Genomic DNA, 25,968 nt, shown 5'->3' with positions numbered 1-25,968 from the left:
TTCTAGCTCTAGTCAATCCAGTTGAATAACCTTAAGCAAGTTAGTTTTCCACAACTACAAATTAAGGTGATTATTTTACATAAATCTTGCTTCTCCAAAATTAAATTTTTATGATTCTGGAAACAGGACATAGGCAGAGCTAATATAAATTAAACTTCAGGACACTACAAAGTCACACAGCAATTCTGTTTATGGCCAGTAGGCTACACTGTAGCAGTTGTTTATACCTCACCGTTGTAAACATTAAGAAAAGTTTAGACTTAAGTGTGCTCTAAAGAAGATAAAAAACTGATTAACAACACTGAAATCAAATTCCTAGCAAGTCTCTCTACTCAGAAGCTTTCCGTGACTCTCCATGGCCTCTGAGTCAAGGACAAGTCCTTCGAAGCAAAACAAGTTTGTAAGTGACCTTGCCCAGTTCCTTCGCTGACCTTACCTCCTTCTCTTTCTCCTCTTCCCCTGCTTGCTCACTGCCATCCAGCTGCAGTGGTTCTTTGCAACCTATAGACAAGCATGCTTCCACTACAGGGCCTTTGTCCTGGCTCTTATAGTAGATATATATCCGGCACATACCCTTGTCTTTTTTACGTCTTTTTGTTCAAGTGTCAACTCAGTGAAGCCCACTCAGACTGCTCGATTTAAAATTACAATCTGTCCTTACCTCACAGCTTTCAACAGACACACCCCACCCACACCACGTTGCTCTATCTTCTTTTCTATAGCTGTACAACCAAGTAGTCTTACTTATAATGTTAGCTGTTCTCTGTTTGTAAACCACCTTCCCCAGCAAAAGAGGTTTTTCAGAGTCAAGACTTGTTTCTTTGATCCACTGTCACATTTTAAGCACTGAAAATAGTGCGTGGCATGAAGAAGATACTTGAAAAATGTTTCTTCAATAAACAAGTGAATATTTTCCTTAATGGAGGGTAGATATCACTATTTCTATTTTTAATAAAGCCAGAAAAATATATCAATGTATCCAACTGTAAAAAATTTTAGCATTTCTTTTATTATAATTCATTTTTCCCAAAATAATGCTTTTACCCTTAAAATCAGAAATTTTATTTTGTTTGCTCAGATGCTTAAACCAAAATGATAATTTTTCAATACCCTCTTAATTTAAAAAAAAAAATAGGCAAAAGTATGTATCACTTTAGAGTGTTGGTAAATTTTTTGTTTTACTTGTTGTTACTTGTTTTAAAACACAGGATAACATGTAAGAGGCTGAGAGAAATGTAAAGCACATACATTAATATTAGTTACAATAACAATAACAATATTAATCACTAGCATTTGATTTCACACTATGATCCAATTTTTAAAAATACATTACAACTTCAGGCATATAGTATCTTCATTTTTAAAATAACATTAATTTATTTACATTATAAAAAGAGTCTTTTTTCCTTTTCAGAAGAAAACAATTCTGTAAATGCACATCTAGGATTATCACATAAACTAAATGAATATATGTTTTTAATTCATCTGAATATACACACTGTTTGAGTTTACTTTAGAGTTGGAGATCATCATTGCTGATAAATTATTTGATAATTAGACCTCCTTTCTTCCACTGCTAGAAGACTATATTACTTTACTCTTTCTTTTAGGGTAGTGATATTTATCTCATGATTTATGTTCTGGGCTACCTAAGCAAAAATAAAATGATTTACATTGCCTTGCCTGCTTTAGGTAAATTATTTTGTAGCACATTCAAAAACTTGCCTCCTGTTAAGAATAGCAGATAATATAGATAACTTTATTGTAAGTTCCTGATACTAAATTATAAAGAAATAAAGAAAAAAAGCTCACCAAAGACAAAACAGAAGAGCCCATCATTTTCATTAAAAAAAAAAACAGGAAAGAAACAGAATATCATCTGCTTCAGAACTACCCATGCTTCCTTTGCTCTGTTCATTTGCTCAAAACATGCATTTGGAATAAGTTAAAACAAGTCTTCTAGGCTAAAGCTAATAAATCTTTTTAATTTTATCTTCTTTGAGATTTCTGTAGGATTTGTCAGTCTTACCTGTTCCTTTCTTGAAACCTTCTCCTCCTTTAAATTTCCTGTCAGTGTCACTCAACATTGTGGCTTGTTCTTAACTCGTTAGATCTTGCTTCTCTGGCTCCTTTTGGAGGCTAAATTTTCTGGCTCTTCTATAGACTACCATAAATGTTGGTATTCAGGAGCCCTTTCTCATACTCTGTTTATTGCAGTACTAGCTCCTTCTCACTTCTATCAGTATCTTTATGCTAATGGTTCCTTAGTTAAGACCCTGCTCCTAACCCTTAAGATAATCAAACTTTGAGTCAATATCACATGGCTGGCCCATAGTCACCTAAACCAGCATCTTCTACCCCCACAACTCACAGTGTACACAGACACACACACACACACACACACACACACACACCCCAACACAAAATCTGCCTCCTCTCAACCCATGTATCAATAAATGGCTCATGATTCACTACACTTATATAATTAGAAAATCAGGCAACATCTCTGCCTTCTTTCCCTAAACTCAAGCCAGTAACCTTCTACTCCTATCAATTTCATCTCCAAGCCATTTCTGAAATCAACTGACTTCACTCAATCTACATCAACAGTATTTCAGGCCTTCCGTCCCTATCTCTGACCTAAAGTGTCTAAATCAGCAGTCTAACTCCAGTCCTGCCTATTGGCTTCCCATTTCCAACTACAGCTTCCAAAGCTCGTCCCCCTTTTTGTTCCACTAAACTCTACACTCTAGATTTGCTGGGATATTCTCCTATGAATCTCTATTGCTGGCATTGCTTTAAGGAGTTGAGGTCTCTGTCAGACTATGAGAAACCCTTAGGGAATGAAGGCAGCCCTACGGCTAAGGTAGCAAGAGAGAGAATAAACACTTGGAGCTCATATCCATTAGTGTGTTAGACCTACTATATTTCTCTTCCATGCCACTGCCTAGGTTATATTTGTAATTAAATGATTTAATTACAAATATTGATGCTATTCAATATTAGTGCATGGTATTCTGTTATAAATCATACATTCTCTAAGTTGATATGACTCTTTGCTACCTGAAGATCTTAAAATAATCTCTATTATGGTTGATTAGAGCTGGAAGATTTGTTAAAGCTGTGGCATACAGATTCATTGATTAATTTCATTCCATTAAAATAATTTGTTCAAGCACATTTCTGTTTTTAAAATGAAAAGGTTTTCTTTAAAACATTTAGACTATTTTACATAGACTTTCAAGAGCATACAATTTTCACAACAATTATAGTTCCAAGACTGATTATCTCAATTACAACACTACTTTAACAATTATTTGAAGTCTAGATACCTGTTGAAACAACAGAGGAGTTTACCTTAAGAAGACAAAAACAACACTGAAGTCAGACTGAAGCACAAAAATGGAAGATGGTTGTTTCACAACCCCATGACTTATGCAATTTTGGAGCATTAACATTACTCTGAAATGTGCTCCATATTTTGACTGGGACTTACTTAAAAAGACCAAGAGAGCAGCACCAGTGCCTTTTGCTCTTCACTGCTAAGCTCGGGTGACATAAGACCTCTTTTCACACAGGCTTGCCAAGCAAAACCTAAGTATACTATTTAGAAGGAGAAACACAACTTTTTTTTTTTTTTTTTTTAATGAGAGAAAGCATTTTAGAATAACTCACAAAGTAACAAGTTTTCTTTAATTAATGTCACTGAAGGTGGCAGCATTTAACATCATGGAGGCCCAACTTTACCAACTATATTTTAGCTTAAATAACTATGTATGTTTCATTATATCATATAGAACAAGTAATTTCAATGGATGTAAATGATAAAAATATACAAAACACCCCTTTGGTTGGACTTTAAGAGAAAAGGTTATCTGTGAAATGCATAAAACATTTAAGTTTTTTGGAAAGTAGTTGAAAGGCTCACTAAGAACTCTTTCTGTGTGTGATACACACAAATCAAGTGGCTTCTTCCGAGTCTCTAAAATCAGGTTGTTAGAAAAAATAATCATTAAAGCCTTTCGGATTAAAACATATATAATTATACCAATTGCTAAGTTTAATAACCATTATTACCTCTTTAAAGAAATGCAACAACTGTGCACAAAGGAAAGCATCTCCAGATTTATTTGTTCAAGAGAATTCAGAAGAACACTAAATTCCCAGGGAGTTCATTATCACATACAATCAGCATATGCACCCTAGTCCTGCTAGGAAGACCATAACAGACTGATAAACTAGATGGGAGAAAAAGACAAGAAATGTTTTTTTTAATAAAACAAAGCTTGTGAGAAACAAGACACTCTAATTCACCATGGCATTTTAAGAAACGGATTGTATAGCACTGTGCTGCTCAAAAAGCAGTGGCAAACGGCAGTTCTCTGTCATGCCTATTTTGTTGCTTCTATATTTCTTAAACAAACTTTTTCTGAAGATAAAAATAGCTCTTTATTCTACACAAGTATTCTTTTTCTTCAATGCTATAAAGATGACCTAAACAGTAAGTTTGAAAAAGAAAACAAGAAAGAGTTGATATGCTTTTAAGCAGACTTTTGAAGAATTCTCTTTTCAAAGTCATCATTTCATTGGTTTATCACTATCATTTTAGTGCAGACCAATTAATATCTGAAACGAAGTTGACTAATGGAGGTGGCTTGAACCAGATTTTACTCCTTCCTTTATTTTTCTTCTTTACATGAATCACCAAATGATATTGGATTCGCTTTCTACATCATTAGCAGCTTAGAGGATTTAGTTTCCTTTTTTCCACAGAGTCCATAAACATATCAGACTTGAATAGTTAGTCTAGGTACTTTTACGATGATTTGGCCTGTTTATATAAAATGGAAATGTAAGAAAACAAGTCTACTAGAATCTAAATGTATTATTTCTATGGTAGCATTACTTTCCTCTGGCTGAGAAAGTCAGGAAACATATGAAAAGAAAAGACATCAAGAAAACAAATAGAAATGACGCACTTATGGTTAACATTAAAAAAAAAAAAAAAAGTAATTTAGGAAAGAAAGGCTGTCCAAGCAGGTTGAAAACTGGATCTTTCAGAAAAATATAGACTCCGTCAATTATGCTAAGTAAAACTCAAATATTTTATTTTTGCCATAATAAAATTAATAGCATCTTGTAAACTCCACAAATGAATTGTTTTTAAAAGAATTCGCCCAGAGGAACCCAAATACAATTTCATTGAATAAGATCAGTATCCTTCTACTAATCAATCCCTCAATATTTATTATCTGTTATGTGCTAGGTATTATGATGGATGCTATAGGGAATGTATTAGTTTGTTCTCAAACTGCTATGAAGAAATACCCAAGACTGGGTAATTTCAGTTATGGCAGAAGCCAAAGGAGAAGCACCCTTCTTCACAGGGTGGCAAGACGGAGTAAAGGGGGAAGCCCCTTATAAAACCATCAAATCTCTTGAGAACTCACTCACTATCACAAGAACAGCATGGGGGAAACCATCTCCATGATTTAATTATCTTCACCAGTTCAGCCATTGGCATGTGGAGGTTATGGGGACTACAATTCAAAACAAGATTTGGGTGGTGACACAGAGCCTAACCATATCAGGTAATAAAGGAAATACAAGAATCTGTAACTTTATTTCAATAAAAACATTCAAGAAGGTTATAACTCATTGAATCATGAATGCCAAAAGAATGATAGAATTCTCTTTGCTAGAAGAACAATGTATACAATGGAATGAGCTAATAAGTGAAAACAAAACCACAAGATAATTTAAAGAGAAACTAAGAAGATAAATGTTATAAAACAGAATTGGGGCTAGACAAGAAGCAGAGAGAGCCTTAGGGGCAGGCCACTTTACCATGACAAAGAGGAGTTAATAATGTTACTTTTATTTGATAGAATCGGCCAGGTGTGGTGGCTCATGCATATAATCCCAGCACTTTGGGAGGCTGAAGCAAGAGGATCTCTTGAGGCCAGAAGTTTAAGGCTAGCCTGGTCAACATAGGAAGACCCATCTCTGCAAAAATATTTTTTAAATTAGTCGGATGTGGTTGCACATGTCTGTAGTCCCAGACACTCAGGAGGCTGAGGCAGGGAGGATCACTTGAGCTCAGGAGTTAGAGACAGCAGTTAGCTATGACTGCACCACTGCATTCCAGCCTGGGCAACAGAGTGATACTTTGTCTCAAAAGAAAAAAATTAAGAGAATCAAAGTTTTGCTTTAAAAAGATTAATATGAATGTGGTGTCAGCTGCACATGATCTATGTGGGGAAACTAGAAATGCAAGAAGTGTACTTCAAACATTTCAGAGGTCTGAGGTTCAGATCACATGGTATGGATAGGGTGGTAGTAAGAATAGAAACTGTCAGATAAAAACTCATTTCAAATGACATGTTTAAAGGATCTAGATGCCAGTTAGATGTAGAGGGACTAAGAAAGTGAGAAATTGGTTCCAGTTTAGATATGATGAGTTTAAGGTGATGGAACACAGAAATTTCTAGTAGGCAGATAGAGGGCTCAGAGCTCAGAAGAAAAAAATACAGATATAGGATAGATACACACACACACACACACACACACACACACACACACAGACAGACATAGAGAGACAAAGAAAAAACGTATATGCATGAATCCAGCACTAAGGAAAAGTTTCATAAAAGACCCTACTTTATGCTATATTTAAAATCAAATGGAAAGTCCTCAAATATTTAAATTTGAAAGGCAAATCATAAAATTTTTAGAAGAAATATAGAATAAAATAACCTCGGTGTTAGGAAGAGCTTCTTAACCAAATTATATTTTTTTAATTTGTAAAGTTAAAAAAAATCAATAAAATCATCAACACTAAAATTAAAGCGGGCTAGGTGTGGTGGCTCATCCCTGTAATCCCAGCACTTTGGGAGGCTGAGGCAGGCCAATTACCTGGGCTCAGGACTTCAAGACCAGCCTGGGCAGCACAGTGAAATAAAATAGACCTCTCTCTACTAAAATTCACAAAATTAGCCAGGTGACATGGCAGCGTGTGCCTGTAGTCCCAGCTAGTTGGGAGGCTGAGGCAGGAGAATTGCTTGAACCCAGGAGGCAGAGGTTGCACTGAGCCAATATTGTGCCACTGCACTCTAGCCCGGGCAGAGCGAGACTCCATCTCAAAAAAAAAAAAAAAAAAAAGGAAAAAAGAAAAAAAATTAAGGCTTTTTGTCCAAAGTACTATAAGGAAGTGAAAAAGTAAGCCCAAACCAAGACAAGCACGTATTATTTTCAAATGGTTACTATCTAGACTAGAAAAAAGGTTTCCCAATTGATAAGAAACAGATAAACCAATAGAAAACTGAGCAAAAAACATAAATAAAAATGTAAAAGGTGTAGAAACACAAAGAACAAATATTTGGAAACATGCTCATCCACAACAGTAGTCAGAGTGACTCAAATTTGGACCACAATACTATCCTCACCAAATAGGAATCTGAAAATGTGCAAATAAATACCAAGGGTTAGTCAGCATATTTATCAATAGAAACGCACAGTGCCAATTGGAATGCCAATTGTTCAATCATTTTGGCGAACAACTTAGAGTCAACTTAACAAATTGAATGCACATACCACACGCCTTAGCAATATCACTACTTAGCAATATCATACACATGTACCAGAATGCTCATAACAACATTTTTTTTTAAATGACACAAATAAAATCTGGAAACAATCCAAATATCCATAGACAAATGACTGAATAATCAATTTTAGCTTATTCAATAATAAAATGCCATTCAACACTGAAAAAATAATTAATTACCACGCCTGGTGCCGGGCGTGGTGGCTCATGCCTGCAACCTCAGCACTTTTGGAGGCTGAGGTGGGTAGATCACAAGGTCAGGAGTTTTAGACCAGTCTGACCAACATGGTAAAACCTTGTCTCTACTAAAAATACAAAAATTAGCAGGGTGTGGTGACTCATCCCTGTAATCCCAGCTACTTAGGAGGCTGAGGCAGGAGAAACGCTTGAACCTGGGAGGTGGAGGCTGCAGTGAGTCAAGATCGCACCACTGCACCACTCCAGCCTGGGAGACAGAGACAGACTCCGTCTAAAAAAAAAAAAAAAAAAAACTGGATGTTGACTGAGAAAAAAAAATTGAGTAGCCAAAATGTATACAAAACGTGATAGCATTTATAAAACATTTAACTGTATAAAACAAAATATTTGTTTAAAGTAAATTTAACAAAAAAGAAACAACATGATGAACAAAAATTCAAAATACTGTATTCCTTATTCCTTGGGATAGAAGGAAAGTTTTAATGGAGAGAAACTCTTAGGAAGTTCTGGTGAGATTATTTAAGTTGATTTCCATGAAACATTACATATATTATTATTATTAATATCTCCTGCATAGTCATGTATTATACAATATTTCACCAAAAGTAACTATTAATAAAGGAAAAACAAATACATAGGACTGCAATCAAAGACGCTGGAGAAGGCAGATCATTGTTAAGGTTACATGCCACTTTTAAATAAATAATATTGTAACTTTGGGCATTAAAAAATGATAGGGTGGCTATTCTCTATATTAAATGTCTCGCCACTCAATAATGAAGTCAAAAGATTATCAATTACAATCCTGCTAGAGAACAACTTCTTAGTTCAAGTATTTAACATTTCTCTCCTTTTTTTCTTTTCATTTACCACACAGTTTAATCCAACTAAGCATTCATTAGACCTTTTTAAAAATTGAGACCAACTAAAGGACATGGTACAGGCATCACCTCTCCTACTCTCCAATTCTCCTAGCCCCTGGTGCAAGCACACAATTTTTTCCTAATCAGGACATGGTTCCTCTTGGAATAGGAGTGGGAGGTGAAAGTTAGGGTGTAAATAGGGTTTCCTGGAACAAAGCTGAAGGTAGAGAGGGTTGGGAGAGCCTAGAGTCCCGGAGGAATCAGAAGTCAATATGGAGCATCTAAACAGGAGGGCAGCATTAGAGACCAGATGCAGGAGTCATGGTCTGCAAGCAAGGTTTCAGACCCTACACAAGGTGATGGCCATGCTGAAGTGTGGTAGCTGCTACATAAAGCACTTTGCTGACCTCCCCTCACTGGAGTTACTGCCTCTAAAGTCTGTTACATCAGCAGCTGAAATAACTTCTCATTAGCCTCTTTTGTTTTAGATTCTAGAAGGAGAGAACTTTATAACACTTAATTAAATAATTTTATGTGGCCAGCTTGTAATAAAAAGTACAAGTGTCACTCTAATTCATATTTTCCAACCCATTCCCTCTGAATTAAGATATTCAGAATTTTTTTTTATTTCTCCTTCTTTAAGGTTAACACCACCATTTTTACAGAAAATTTCCCATTCTCACTGGTACCAGTTCACTCCCTCCCAACAATATGATAAATAATGGTTTAAGTAATCTCTCTTTCCACTGTTTTTCTAGTAAAGGAAACAAGATTGAAAAATAATATGAAAGCTCCAGTCGCAATGCCTAACCAAAAAAAAAAAAAAAAAAGTCATCCACTTATATGAAGGCTAATCAGAAATACAAAAGTACTGGACAATGAACAGCCTCTCTTACCTTTCTTTTGTAAGCTTAGTGAGCTACTCTGCCTTTACCCAACAAGCACATGCTTTATTAAGTTAGTTAGAGATGACCAAGCTTTTACCTAGAAAACAGGGAAAGTAGGTTATGCCTTCTTTCTCTCTAATTTCTGGTCACTCCCTAAGATAGCTGATAGATATACATGGTCTCGTTTGGTATAGGGATGATTTGTTAGGAGGATTTATTGGCTGAGATGAGAGGATTGTTTCTGCAACACGAGCTCTCTCTGAACTAGAGTGAGACCCAAGGCCGAAACTCAATACAGGGTATAACCTCTTGACAAGAGTAGTCCACTGAATTTCAGTTAGCACAGTGATAACTAAGAAGCAGAGGATGACATTGACTTCTATATCCTTTGCTTGATGCTTTTCCAAAAAGAGAACCTGACCAAGGAAAATCCGAAAACAAACTGATTTAAAACTGCTGTACCTTATGCAACTCAGACCCAAAACTAAATAACTCAACTGGCTCCAAACCGGGAAGCAAATGACAATGAAAAAAGCAGAAAGGACCTTTTGCTGCACTGTGAAGGCAGCCCACTGACAATTCTCAGAGGCAAGCAGCACCGGAAAAAGGAACTCTCAACATGAATAAGGAGTTCCTGCTGCCAATCAATGGGGCACTCCTGGCTGTATACTGAGTGAATGCCATTTATTAACTGGGCTGCATTAAAACCAGCAGGTCCATTTGTGAACAGCAAACCACTTTATTTTCCAGGAGATCTTAGGGAGTAGCATGCCCTTCTGTGGCACAGTAAATCTTACTTGGCATATTGGACACAGAACTTGTCCAAGTTGGAACCACTTAGTACTTAAAGCAAATAAAGGATTAGAACACCCAGGTGTAGGAGATTAAGGACTTAACAGGCAGATGGAGGAGAAGAGCATCATCTGGACATCCTTCAGCTTTTATTATTAAGGGAAAGTTCCCCAGGGATCCCAGCAGAAAGAACAAACTTAAATGTTCAAAATTTAGCAATTCTGCAGACAAAAGAATCTTTGAATAGACTTTTAAAAAATATGAGTTTGTCTGCCAAAAACCTGATTACCTTCATAATAAATAAATAAATCTCTACCCAAAAGAAAGGGAAATAAGTAACAAAAATATGCCTTGCCCTCCACAGGTCATCATCTAAAAACGTGAATGACACAACTTCATGGGTCTGGTTCAGACAGATGGGGCTTGAATCGTACAGTGTGTGGATGGCCAGTAAACACTGTTATGGGCCCCCTTTCATCTGCTGAATTCAGTCATAAGAACAACTTGTAAAAATCTTCACTGCTCTGCTGATTAGTCTCTTCTGAGTGGTCCAAACACCAAGGAGTCAAAATAAACACAAATCTCCCATCCTGGATTTGGAAACTTCTAAATAAGTTACAACTTACTCAACATATTCCTGACCTCATTTCAAGACCTTCCATGTGGGCCAGAGAGAGCAGTATGGCTATCCTCTGACACAGCATGATCGTTCTCATTTCTGAGCACCTGAGACTGCTATCTATGCCTGATAATTGAGAAACCTCAATTTTCATAAAACACCACTTTTATGCCCACAATACTAGCTCAATTTTTTTAAGAGACAGGGCCTTGCTATGTTGTGCAGGCTAGATAAGAACTCCTAGGTTCAAGGGACCCTCCTGCCTCAACCTCTCGAGTACCAGATCAATTTTTACCTGACCCCAGAGCCCTGTTTCTTCCTTCTTGGAGCTCCTTTATTAGTATTGTTTTCTCCACAATACTAAAACTGTGATCCTTTTCCTTATCATCTAAGGATCATGACCAACACCCCTATCACAAAAAACAGGTTAACAGGAGAAAAACATAACACATTTATTTGATCGTAGTTTATATGACACAGGAGCCTTCAGAAGGAGCATCCAAAGATATGGCAAAAAATTCCATTGTATGCTTAGGTTCAATGATGTATGGACAGCCATGTGGAAATACAATTTCACATTAAGGGTAGGATCTAATTAATGCTAGTAGACTGAGGTGGAGAAACCCAGCAAGGTCCATCTGTTCAAATTCTTCTTGGTCACTTGTGCAGCATTTCTTCCTCCTGGGTACAGGGCTAGACGCTTTCTAGTATTTGGGTCTTTTGACCTACATGCAAACAAGATAGGTCAGATAATTTCTTCATGACCAGTTATTTCATAAAAAGGCAGGAGAAGGTTAGAGCAATTGTTTTTAGGTGTTGTGGCTGGCTTTGAAGAAAAAAAGAGGTTAGGGTTTCTATGCCCTGCCATGGGGAAGATGTTCCTGTAGAAGTCAATCATAGTTTCAGTGGCTAGAGTTGGGGCAGTGGAAGTGAGAGACAGTAGGGAAAGAGGTCAGAGATAAACTTTTATTTCTGAAACTGCTTTGGAGGCCATCATTTTGGAGATTCTTTTCTGAGCCCTAACAATTCCTTTGGACACTTAATTAAACAAAATACAAGGCTACCAATGTGGATGTTTTATCTCTGTCAGAAGACTTTTTTTTCTCTCGTTGCTTAATTATGGCATTTTCAAACATATTTGGAGTTAGAGATAATAGTATAACCAGTCTCATTTAACCATCATTTTCCATTAAAAATTATTGCTACATAGGCGATTGCCTTAGTGGACTTTATATTCCCTAAAGAAAAGTATAAAATTGTTTCCAGATTTTTTGTTGATTTTGTCCCTAAATCCAGACTAGTGCTAAGTATGTAGTAAAAACTCAACACTTGGTTATGGAAATGAATTGAAATCCGGTTAACCAAAGCTCTCAGCAGTCCATGAAGTATTCAGCTTCGTCCAATTACTTCTTGGACACAAAACCCATGAAACCTTTCAGTGTTTTTAAAGAAACAGTAACATATAAAATTAAAGAATAAGTCACCCAAGAAAGTATATGTATATGAAATAATTATAACTTTACTCTTGTACAATCACTGAATACTTAATCAGGAAGCCAATTTTCTTTTGACACCAAGACTGGAAAATCACCAATGGTGCAGTAGAGAGGGACTAGAATGTCACAGGAGAGAAGAGAACTAGCTCAGTTCTCAATAGAAACATGAACTTATGCAAGTCACTTAACCTCTCTCAGTCCTTATCTTAAAATAATAATAGTTGTACTTTTCCCAGTGACCCCATTAGTGCTATTATAAGAATGATTTTTTTTTAAATCTGTACAATTGCTTTCTGAAATATAAAGCACCATATTATTATATTGTCTTTATGGGACACCCGGACCATTTTTTAAAAGGGTCTATAATACATTTGTGGGGGAAAATACCTGACATACATACAACAAGCTAAATGTCTAATGAGCAATGCAGGCAGCACACATCCAAGGAGAACGGAGTGACCAAGGAGAACGGAGTGACCACGGAGATAAGAGGTGTTAAGCAAAGGCTACATTGTAGAAGTGGATATACTGTTGGGTCTTAAAGGATAAACAAAACTTGGACAAGGGAAAGGAATAAACAAAGGCATTTCAGGCCATAGATATATTACATCCTAAAGAAAGAATGGTAGAAAGGTTGGAACAGTTGCCTGAGGCTAAATGATGAAGGACCTCAAATAAAGGTTGAGTGTTTTGACTTTAAAGGAAACACTGGCAAAATCTAAGGAGCTCAATATAAGCAAATTAGCATCTCCCAACAAGTAATTGACTTATAATAGATTTTAAGGTGAGAGAAAATAGGAAACTATTACAGTTATCAAGACTGGACACAACCAGAGCTGTGAGTAAACAATTAAAAAAAAAAAAAAAAAAACTAAAGAAGAATATAAAAGGGAAGCACATGCAAGATGAGACCAAGAATGAGTAAATAAGGTCCCTTTATAAAAATCCTCTGAAAGCATTAGAATCCTTTCCTCGGACTGCAAAGCTCCACATGACTGGAATCTGCCCATCTCATCTTGAAAAAGGTAACCTTTGATCTCTGCACCTGTGTCTGTCCCTCTGCAATGCCAATTTCCTTCCATACTTATGTCCTTGTTTTGTTTGTTTTGTTTGTTTGTGTGTTTGTTTGTTTTTTTCTTGTCTCTAATGCATTTCTCCTGATCTCTGCATGCCTAGTTCATTTTCATCATTCAGCTCTCCAAGTGACAGTACTTCCTTGACCACCTGGTCTAATGCAAGTTTTAAGACTTCTGCTCTCATATATTTTTTAAGTTTTAATTACTTCTTAAGCACTTACTGCATTCTAATATTTTTCTCATTTACTAAACTGGGTTTCCTCCCTAGAATAGAATTCCTGGGAGAATAAGAATCTTGAGACTTATTCAACACTGTCCAACCCCAGCACCCAGAAGGGTGCCTGGCATGATTTGGTTGCTCAATAAACACTCACTGAATGGGTAAAATAAATGAGTCAGTGTAAGAATCCTTCAGAGAGAAAGTGTTTCTGTTTTCTTTGGATCTATTTGGTTACTATGCCTTCTTCAGGCTGGGAATCCCACTTCCCTTAAATGCTGTGAGTGATTCCCAAATCTTTTCAATTCTGTTTCTTTTCTACTTAACTAGCTCTAGTTGTTGTCTTGTTATTTGTAAATAAGAGCTTTAAAGAGACAGCTTTGTGAACCTAATAAAACACAGTAAACTAGCTATCATCCCATATTGCAGGGACTGAAACTCAAAAACTCCCACAACATAGTCACTCAATGAGCAAGGAGGCCTTGACAGAATGGACAAGAACACATGATAATGGATATTAAACGCAGGTCAAATGACAACTAATCCAAACCTTAACCCAATATACAAAATGGCCTCTACTTTTTTCTCCACCACCATTTAAAAAAATGAGAACTTCTAATTCTCATATATTATGTGACAATAGTAATAAATAATCCACTAGTAAACAGATAATATAATATACATACCAGAGAAACAATTATTTGGTTATCTTTATTGTTCTGCTTACAATGGGTTTCACTCCATCACCCAAAGACACAGAAAAAGGGGGTTAAAAAAAAGAAAGAAAAAAAAGAAAAGAAATAACAACCAGAAACAAAATACAGAAATTCATCCTGGTATTTATGGCACTAAACTGACTTCATCTCTTTGTAAGCCTTATACTACTAAAGTTTACAACCAAACCAGAGTGTTTTTTAATAAATATAAGCCCAGAGACCTATGGTATCTGTTTTCTAATTATTATATTTGTGATGTTGTTGCAAAACGCTAGGATCTGAAGATATTTAAGCTTGAACCAAACTTTGTCTCTAGGTACTAAAAATTTTTCCTTCTTTATTATTTATTGAATTATTACTCAGTATAAATTTGACTAGGGAGCTTGTTTTTAAACATAAAATGAGAATTGATTTACTGCTTCTAGAGGGCTGAGAAGAGTGATTTTTTAACAGATCATTCAAAGAGTATTAAGAATCTAATTCTCATAAGAGAATTCCAGTGGTGCGTGCAATGATTATTTATAACTAAATGCAGAAATAACATGTAGTAGCTAGTTTTATAATGACAGTTTTAAGAACACCTTTTGAAGATCAAGACAGCTAAAACTAACCATAAATTGTCCATCAGATGATATAAGTAGAATTTAGCATCCAAAGTTTGTTTTCCTTTATATTCCAACCCCAATAACATCAGAATAATTAGATTCTATGTAATATAATGTAAAGAATAATAAAATTGAAAAGACTACAATGTCTGACATTTGCTGTATATTTCCTTCTTATTACATTCTCTCAAATGAAAAACGTATTTATTTTCTAAGAACTGAAACTGAAATCACCACAACACAAAAGTTAAATTTTAGATAAAAAACACATTCTTTTTTGTTTTTCCCTTATAACACTAATGTTTTGTTCACATATTATATGCAGATTAAAGTGAAGAAAAATAAGTCTTCAAAATGAAAATGGACAGAGTTCACACAGAAATTCAAGTTGTTCAAAAACCGGAAAGCCCTAAAAACTAGACCAATTCCAATTAACTACCAAAGCCAGCAGACAATATAATTGAAGAAAAAATAAATTTAAAATTGTTATTTATTTGTCATGTATTATATGAAATGGTACATAGCATTGTCAAAAACATCATTAAACTGATTAGAAGGAAATGGTTCTCACATTTATCTGCCTGATCAATGTATGCTAAATAATTAATAAAGAGGTATGCAAAACAAGAAATCAGAAATGAAGTTTTTCAGACTCAGCAAACCGAAGTGAGTACAAGTTGAATACATAAGCAGAGAACTGGCACCTCTTCCACTGCTCTTTTTAGCATCTGTCTTCCCTGTCCCCCTTGGATAAAACAAATTCCTAAGTTAAGAAAAAGTCATATATTGAATTAACAATGCCTATTTCTCCATTCTGCTCATTATTTTGCAATCACTTACAAAAAGAGAATTGAATTAATTTATGAAAATATTTCTCAAAAGAAACAAGGAAGGGTCCTGTGGCAGCTCCCACCACCCTACATAACAGCACATATGACAGGAGAATAACGAGAGGCTTGCCACATTTTAACAGTCATTATTTGTTAACTTAACAGGATTCTTTTGTTCATCTGTTAAAATTTATTTACATAACCATAGGTTTCATCAATGAATCAACCACAACCCCTTAAAGTCAAAGTAGAGCAGACATTTTGTAATAAAAGCAAATCACCATCAGAAACCAGAGAGAAATCACCCTCACAGGGTTCTAAGTTTTAAGAAAACAATGACTATAATTATATGAGAGCCTTTCCAACGCATTTGGGGTACTCCATTTGCAACGAAGAAAACTGCGAAGATTAAAAAGCAGCAGCAAAGGATGCTTTGTTAATAGCCTATCAAATAAAAGGTATTCTGCAAGTGTAAAATAAGCCACAATGACCATGGTAGGTAAATCCTCTTCCCATAACTAAAATAAGTCTATCTAACTTGTGGCTAACTTCAGAAGTTACTGATATTGCTAAAGATCAAACTCATAAAAATCATACTATTTTACTAAAGACGAAAAATGGGAAATCATCTTGATCCACCACTAAATAAGCATGACTTCAACCACGCATGAAGGTAAGAAACATTTACTTAGCACAGTTCAAATATTAATACAAATAAAAGATGACAAATATGAAAGTATCCAGACTAGAATCCCACATACAGTAGATACCCAACAGATCATCTTTCTTTCCTTCCTTTCTAGTGCCTTTAGTCAGTGATCTGCTGTCTTACAGCGCTGTTTACATTTTCAAGTATATAAATGTGTCTCCTCTCTCCAACTAGATTGAAAAATAAAAACTGCTTCATTCATTGGTAGATATATATATATATATAAAATATATTTTTAATTCTGCCATATGTCTTACATGTACTATCCACAAACAATAGTATGTGTTGATAGGCAGGATTGCTTGAAAGCTTAAGAAAGACACAATATGATGTATTACAATGCTTTTGGTTGCAGAGCAGAATATTCTTCCACAAATTATTTAAATAATAATAATATTATTATTATTATTATTACTTTGAGCATAGGACCTAGGCTACTTGAATACCTTCTTCTGTCACCCTCAGTTTGTCAGCTATTTCCTTCCTCACAGTTACAAAATGATCACAATGGCACCAAGAGCCATGTTCTCATACAACACTCTGTCACTAGGGAGGAACATCTTTCCCAGAAGTTTCCTGGCAGACTTTTTTTCCTAATTGACCAGAACTGTGTCACATATGACCATCCTTACCTGCAAAAAAGTTAGGAAAGCCAGTAAGGTGGTTGGAACTCCTGCCACTATGGAAGAAAGTGATGAGAATAACCAATAAATAGGCAACAAACAGTGTCTGCAACACTGCTATACAAGAGCATGAGCCAGAGTCACTCACAATACTTATACATGAAGTTACCTGTATATGATATATCTAGAGAAAAAAGATCTTGCTGCTTGCCTTTCTAAAGTGGGACTCGATATGGATGAATGCAGATCAGCAAAAAATTGGAAGAGTTCTGAGAGCTATGACAGAGGAGGGACATCCCCTCTTTTTACTCTTTGCATGGATGGTTCATGAGTATGTTCTTCTTACACAGGCCACTGTGCCTGAAGATCAACCTTTTAGATGCTTTTTATTCAAGTAAACAGTCACTTGGTTTAAGCTCTCATCTTTTCAGATTCAAAGCCTGTGGAAACTCTGAAGTCTGAAAATCTTTCTAATCTTTCTATTGCCAAAATATCAATATAATACACATGAATATAACCTTTAAAAGGAGACAAAAACAGAGAATCTCAGGCCTGTTAATTCTTAACATTATTTTCAAATCAATGGAAAATGTTAACAAGAAAATGCATTGCAAAAGTTGTGTTTGTTTCTGCACGTATTGGGGGAGAAAAAGGCACTTTGTGCTATATTATCACATTCCAATTTCTGGTCAAACCCCTGTAGTTTTCATCACGCATCATTTTTGTGATTAATGATGTGCACCCAGTTAATGGAAAACAGCAGATTAGCTTTCCACTAATAGTTTTCCAAGTTACATATATCTGCCTGCCTCATTTAGTAACAACCTCACTGTTCAGTAAGAAAGTAATGGATTTAATTCCAAAGCAGAACTTAGTTTTATGAATACAAGACAGGTCAGATTTCCAGAGTGGAGAAAATTACGCTTTTAGAGGTATGCTGATCTTCAGTTGAAATTTAACATGGAGATGATACCTCAGGATTTTGGTTTTTTTCCCTGTTTACTTCTATTTAGCAATCAATTTAAGAATCTACAGCACTTATCTGTAGCCTATAAAATAGGTAGAATAGCATCTTTCAACCATAGCAAATAAAACAAATGAAATGCAATAATTTCTATAATTAGTATACTAAGCTGAAAAGACATCTATTGTTCTAAAGACAGAGGTGAAAAAGAGCTTGTTCCTTATATGTTAGTGGATCACTGCAATGATTATGTCAAAAAGCAAAATTTACACTTGCTTGTCTGATTCGACCATAGAAAGTGTTAGCTCTAAGTAACTGATTTAAGAAAAAATACATAGTACAGTGGAAAGCATCTAGGAATAGAGGAAGCAACAGAAAAGAATTCTAGTCTCATTTCTGCTTCAAATTACTTTGGAAACTAAACTATCTTTAGTTTTTGCTTTCCCCACTACCTTTTATATTTACCTCTCTTATGTCATTTAACAATCGCTATGGTATTTCAAGTTGTATCTATGTATATCTCACATTTCCCATCTGGACCAGGCTCCTTAAGAGCAGAGCAAACATCTGATTTACATTTTTATCTCTTACAGTGCAAAGCCAGACTGTGAGTTTCATGAGAAGAGGGACTTTGCCTGTACATCCCCAGGGGCTGGCATGATGTGACCTCACAATATGAGTCTGATAGACGTTACAATAAATGAAAAACTTGAAAAGAATGCCATGCTTTCAAAATAAAAGAAAATGGGGATATTCTTTAAGAACCACACTAAGTTAACTAATAACAAGATGTTAAGGAATGATCCAAAAATTTCAAAAGAAGAAACTAAATAAAAAAATACAAATGGACAATGACTAGTAAATTTGTTAAGTAGACCAGGATTATATCACGACAGTGGCAAAAAGGAAAAAAAAAAAAAACTAAGCTAAACTTGTCAGTGGCTCTCAACACCTACTAAAATTTCAAATTACTTTGCCTTGGTGATTTTCCTTACAAATTCTTCACCCTGTGTACATTGATCCTTCCTCACCTATCTTCAAGAGAAGATTCAAATATCAAACCTCCATCAAATTTTTGCTTCTCCCTTGGTTCTCCTGGACAGAACAATAATCTCTCTATCCTCTAAACTTCCAAAAGGGTTTATCTGTGCTTCTCCACTAAAATATAGCACTTATTTATGATTTTTTTTCCACAGCACCATGCAAACAAGGCTAAGATTAAAATAAAATGACTATAGCTTAGGAAAATAGGGAACATAAAGCAATAATAATGCTGACTTTTATAAGCTATTCTTTTTTTAACTAGGTATTTTTAACATATATTACTTAATATAATATATCACATATTCAGTATCCTGAAGTTTAGCTGGTAGAGTTTCTCTTTTTTTTTGAGAGAGAGTCTTGCTCCATCACCCAGGTTGGAGGGCAGTGGCACAATCTTGACTCACCACAGTCTCCATCTCTCGGGTTCAAGTGATTCTCCTGCCTCAGCCTCCTGAGTACCTGGAATTACAGGCACACACCACCAGGCCTGCTAATTTTTGTATTTTTAGTAGAGACAGGGTCTCACCATGTTGGCCAGGCTGGTCTCGAACTCCTGACCTCAAGTGATCCGCCCACCCCAGCCTCCCAAAGTGCTGAGATTATAGGTGTGAGCCACCGCACCTGGCCTAGCTGGTACAATTTCTAAGTGAGTGGTACTTCAGTATCTGCATTTTGTCATAATTTTCCCCCAATCTTAACAATAAATGTGCGTTTTCAGAAAATTCTTGAGGCGAGTTCTAGAGTTGATAAAGCAAAGGATAATTTACAACTGATCATAACCCTCTCGTAAAATGTAGTCAAGGCAAATGATGCCCTTGACTTGCTAAAAGGCAGCTGGAATGAAAAACACAATCTGCTATTCAACGTAGCCAGTATTCTCATCCATTCATGAGTTGAACAAACCTTGAAGAAGATTAATTATTGTCAGAACAAACAGATCTCCATAAATCATGCCCAAAATGAAGTATGAAATACTAAATAATGAAATTCAATGGGTCAACTCCTGGTTAAGTTAGTCTACAATGTGAAGCTAATTCATTTTGGCAAGTCTAAGATGTTTAACACAAAGTCAGATGTTTCACAGGGGTCACGACTAAATTGTTTTATGGTCAAAGCAGTCAGATGGCATTGTTTCTTCACTAAAGATAACATTATTTTCTTTAATACTTTTTTGCTTAAATTTTTTTTTAAAAATTATATGAAATATTTCTGAAACTTTATTCAATTATTTGACAAAGCTTAATAAGAGAGAAAAGAAACTTCTACAGGTAAGTGTGTACCTATGTAAAGCAAGTCTGACACATGCCTCTGTATACATATTAAGTGGTTCTTTTCTTAAACAAGAATAGAAATTAGGCCTCCAAATTTCCTTGTGGAATCTCCAAACTGTCCTCTGATATCTGCTATGTAAAGCAGTTGAGTTTGTCTTTAAATGTAGAGACATCAACACCTAAAACACCTACCAGAAAAATTCTACCATGTTTTGTCTGCAAACCAGCACCTACCAAACACTTGACAGGTATTTGATTTTGAAAGCTATCAAAATGTATGGGAGATTTAATGTTTTTCAGGTTACTTTCCAAGAGAAAAAAAAAGCACATAAATATAGTTTATGTTATGTTGGTTATTTCTAACAATCAATATACAGGTACAACTAATAATCTAAATGATTGAATTGATAAAAAAGTAATTTACTGAGCACTAAGCACATGAATAAAAAGTACTCTGTTGTTTGCTCTCATTAAGTTTTGCAAGTTAAGGAAAAAGACATGAGAGCAAAATAATCACTTAGGAAATTAGCAATGGCTCAAATTTTAATCTACAACAATGAGACATTTACCCACAGGTTCCATGTATTTATTTAGTTATCTTTTTCTCTGTCAAAACGTCTCCAAAATGATCTCACTGGCCAGGCTAAAACTCACCCAGGCACTTTCTGCACTTCTTGCTTAAATACACCGCAAGCACATATAATGAAGGGGGTTTTGCCATGCAAAATGAAACTGAACAAAGAACTATTCATCCAGTTTAAAATACTGTAACTTAACAGTAGAATTAACACCGCACTAATCTGTGTCATAGGAAAATACTATTAACATCAGTGATTCAAAGATAGATCTTTAACAACTTAAAAAAACGATGTATGTTATTTCTTAGTTATGAGGAAAAAGTATACCATAGATTATTTCCTGCATTTATCATTTACTTCTATGTTGTTGTTGTCTTAAGGTACAACTAACAGTCTGATTCCTTAAAGAACTATGTACACAGGAAACAAGTTGTGAACAGGGTTGAATACAGGCAATCTGACTTCAAAACCCACTTTTTAAATGAGTTTGCTAGACGATTAATTTTTATTTGGGGCTTTAACTTGTTTTGTGGAGGCTGACTCCGTAGATAATTTTATTCTGCTGAATCAGAGCTTCTTTCCAATGCTATGTTAAAGCTCCTATGACAGATTCTTATGAAATCAGTATAAGAATAATGCATTGTGAGAGTGACCAGGAGATGACAGCCATCAACCCACTTTTGTCAACCCACTGATGTTGCCACAAGTTCTCTAGCATTAGTTTCTTGCACGGAACTACTTACTTACCATACATGTCATACACCTACTTACCATGTCATGTCATACATGCAGTCCTCCTGAGGCTGTGAGCCCTGAACAAGCAGACAGCTCTCCCAGACTGAAAAGAAACATCTTTATGCTCCAGAATAATGGAATTAACTAGTACCTAATGAAAATCCATTGAAAACTCAATAGACACATAACCTTGAACTGAAAATCTTACTCAAGGAACCATGGCTCCAATGTAGGAGGCTTTTAATAAAATAGAAAAATTAACTGAAGACAAAGCAACTAAAGCTAAGCATTTCTTTGTTCTTCAAGAATAAGGACAAACCTAACTTAAAGAATTTATTTTTAGAAGGCAGAAATAAAACTGTTAGTTTACATACTGCTCTCTGACCATCATAAAATATGCTTTTACATAAATGCATTCTCATTAGGCTTTAAAATAAGCTACAAAGACACAAGTTCTTTAAAAGTTTAAATCTCAAGGTCTAACACAAAACTGACCTTTTAAAGAGATAACAGTTTCCAGGGACTGAACCTCATAGTGAGAGTTCCTGAACAAACTCTCCAAACTAGTAAACGGGCCTTTTTTTGTTAGAGCATATAAACTCAGTCACAGAAACATAAAATCAACAGGGGCTGAGAGAAGAAAGAGGGGTAATCTCTTATTACCATGAGATGCATATTTATATCAGTGTATTACTTATACAGTGAGATCTGATGACATCAAAACATACACCAGAAAAGTACATATGATTACCTGATATTCATTGGGCCAAAAGGTGCTCACTGCTAGCTCAGCCCGAAGCCAATCTCTACCGGTGAATCCAGTCACATTCCAAATTGGGTTGGCAAGAGGTCCTTTATTCACCCTAACTAATATGTTCAAAGTGCCAGGATTCAGCCCTTTCTGGCTATATAACAGGTAACTGAAATCAATGCAGTGAGTGTCGTTTTCCTTCATTGTAGGCAGCTGAAGTCTGGCTTTTTCTCCAGGGTCATGATCTGAAGAGTCCACTATCATATAGGAACCTGCAATGACATTACAAATAATAAAGCTAAAGAGATATATAGCTAAAGTGAACATATAACAATAAAAATATGCCAATCCATTCTGAACATTAAATTTAACTCAAAAAGATTGTTTTCCAAACGTAGCCATAGAAATATATCAATCAAATAAGTAGACGAATTCTTACTAGAGAACAATGTTCAAAGTACACATTATTAATTTATTTCGTCTCCACAATAACCTGTTATTATCTTATTTTACAACTTAGAAAATTGAGGCACAACTGGTAATACTCAAAGCCAGGTTCAAATCCAGATCTCACTCTAAACCTCTGGTCTTACTGGACACAAGCATTTTAATATAAAAATATATATAGACACAAATATGATACCTTATTGGCCTGGTTTACATAGAGGGTACCTTTCTTTTTCACTATCCAGAATATTATGGCAGGGAGATGTGCTTAGAGTGCAGACAACAGAATCATTTCTAATTTCATATTGCAAGATCATCACATATACAAGTCATGTGACAATTTGTAACATACTAACTTTAAACCTCAGTCCATGGAATGAGGATACTTTGTAGTGTCAGTATAAGGGTTAAAGTTAAAAATGCCTAGAGCTGAGGATCAGGACATAGTAGATTTCCCCACGTGGAGTCTCACCCACTAAGCTGTCAGCTAATCACCTCTGCTATTGGCCCTAATTACATAATAGTCCCTATACTCTTGTAGAGATACAAGAAAACCAGTTTAAAATCACCAATCTACTCCATTCCCTTTGACTTAACAAGTGTTCATTGGTTATCTATCACATGGAGGCATAGGACATAAAGACTCCCACTCTCTTAGCTCACATACAGACTTTCCATTGCAGGCAAAGGTCAAATAGTGACAAACTACAAAAATGATACTTGAACATCGGGTGCTGCTTTTAGTCCCAGAACACTCTCTAGTAAAACAACCAATTGTTCTCATGTCATTATGAAATTTAACAAAGACACATATCACAAAAATGCATATATACCTATTTATTACACCGAAGACACAACACAAGTTTTGTTGTAAAACATCTTTTTTCTTTGCTAGGGAGTAATTTCAACCAAAATATATCAGATGTAGTGTTACAGAACCCAGTGTTACAAGAGTTACAGTTGATCTTCTCTTCCTGAATCAATCTTCTGTATTCCCTCCCCAAAATTTGTACACATGAAACATTAAACACTCAATTACTACCAGTCTAACTAGTTCAATTAACCCTCAACAACAGATGCAAATCATGGCAGAGAGGATGACATCAACTGTTTGAGAAGCCAAATTTCAAATGTGACCAATTCCACTGAGTGGTAGAGAGCTTTGGAAAGATTTCTGGTTCAGAGCTTTTGGGAAGATTTCTATAACACTTTAGTAAAATAAAATTACTGAATAAACAGATCATAGAGATAGTGGCTGATATTATTGTTCACTTCATTTTCCTAGTTCCCATCTTCTCTTGTAAGCTAGGATTCTCTTTTTTCTCTTTCTGAGTCTCACAGATGGCACATAAATAGAATAACTGTCTACATGTATTCTGGAGAGATTATATCTTTATTTTTAAACAGGATATCCTGGATCTCAACCCACTTTATAAAAGCAGGATGTTTCTATTCTTTATTATATTCACATTCTGAAGTCAATGGCTGATTTAGCAAGATGTCTTTCAGACTCACCACTGCATAGCAGACCAATTATTGCTCTTAATGAGGACCAGCCTTGAGATCTAAGATAAGTTACTTAGTGTTTGTTATTGAGCCTCAGCATCTTCACAAACCTGTAGCATATTTCTCCACTATTTTAACAGGTTTTTCCTCCCAATGGAATATTATAGCAGTAGTGCATTTAAATTATCTTTAGAGGTCTGCATCAATTATGGCTTCTGAATGTCAATTTTAAAGGAGTCGTCTCTAAATGATTTACTGGCTTTTTAATACTCATTTTCTCCTGTTATATAATAAAGTTTGGAGTAAAAATATGCTTTGTGTCACATTTTAATTATATAGCACAATATTTACTATAAAGACCATTTAGGAATTTTCAGTCAGTTGCACTCTTAAGCTACAATAATTATTTTTCTTATCAAGGAAACAGAATGGGCAAAGTATATTCATTTGTAGGCATTATCCATTTAATCATTAGGAAGACAAAAGTCACAAAATAAAAGCATGTCTACACTATTTCAGCATTTCAAGCAAGTTAAATAATAAAGAAAAATAGTGTTGATAATTCATCTCTATAGGATGTTTCTGCTAAATGGCCCTCTTTGAATGATGCCTTACTACTGCCACATCTCTGAGTGCTCTGGAATAATAATGCATTTATTACACAGTTCCAGAAAGGAAGAAGCAAGCACTAGCACCAAAAAGCCATCTAAATCCTTCTGCCTACTTACTTGATATAATGGCAATTTACCCAGTAAGCACTATGGAGGGAGCTGCCTGTCTGACACAAGGTTCCCTTCTAACACCCCAAACACAGAAAATACCATGCTATTCTTATCAACATCTAAAAATTACTTCTGTAGTCTCCCAGAAAAACTGTCACCCAATTCTTAGACTTGGGAAATAACACAATATGCACTTTCCTCAACCTTTATGTTATAATTTAAGCTTATTTACAATTGTTCTGTCACCAGATAACTAATTCCTCAGATTTCGAACAAGAGTTTAGTTATCTCAAGGCTTAATGAAACATCTATATTCATACACATAGAATGTATTAGCTTTTAATCAATACAACTTATTTAACATGGCCTTACAAATATTCCTTACAGTCTCTTGAGCAATAGAGTTCTCAAATATATCATTCAGGACAAAGAAAACTATATATGCTTTTTGTTTATTTTAAGTGTAACCTGTGCAGAGAGCAATTTGACATCAAAAACCTTTAAGAGATATTCATGACTAAAACACCAAAAGCAATGGCAACAAAAGCCACAATAGACAACTGGGATCTAATTAAATTAAAGTGCTTCTGCATAGCGAAATATACTATCATCAGAGTGAACCAGCAAGCAACAGAATGGGAGAAAATTTTTGCAATCTATCCATCTGACAAAGGGCTAATATCAGAATCTACAAGGAACTTAAACAAATTTAC

At 35.3% G+C, this 25,968-nt stretch overlaps 1 protein-coding gene across 9 annotated transcripts in view; it reads right to left on the bottom strand.

The window, feature by feature from the left end:
• Positions 1 to 25,968, bottom strand: part of PTPRK (protein tyrosine phosphatase receptor type K) — a 578,471-nt gene that overhangs the window by 349,296 nt on the left and 203,207 nt on the right. For all 9 annotated transcript variants that reach the window (XM_074397496.1, XM_074397495.1, XM_074397497.1 and 6 more), the window contains exon 3: positions 22,581 to 22,852. In XM_074397496.1, coding sequence (XP_074253597.1) covers positions 22,581 to 22,852 — 272 coding nt within the window. The remainder of the gene's footprint in view (positions 1 to 22,580; positions 22,853 to 25,968) is intronic.

Source organism: Saimiri boliviensis, chromosome 4 (genome assembly GCF_048565385.1).
Source record: "Saimiri boliviensis isolate mSaiBol1 chromosome 4, mSaiBol1.pri, whole genome shotgun sequence".
NCBI lineage: Eukaryota > Metazoa > Chordata > Mammalia > Primates > Cebidae > Saimiri > Saimiri boliviensis.
This window is presented reverse-complemented; position numbering and strand designations above follow the sequence as displayed.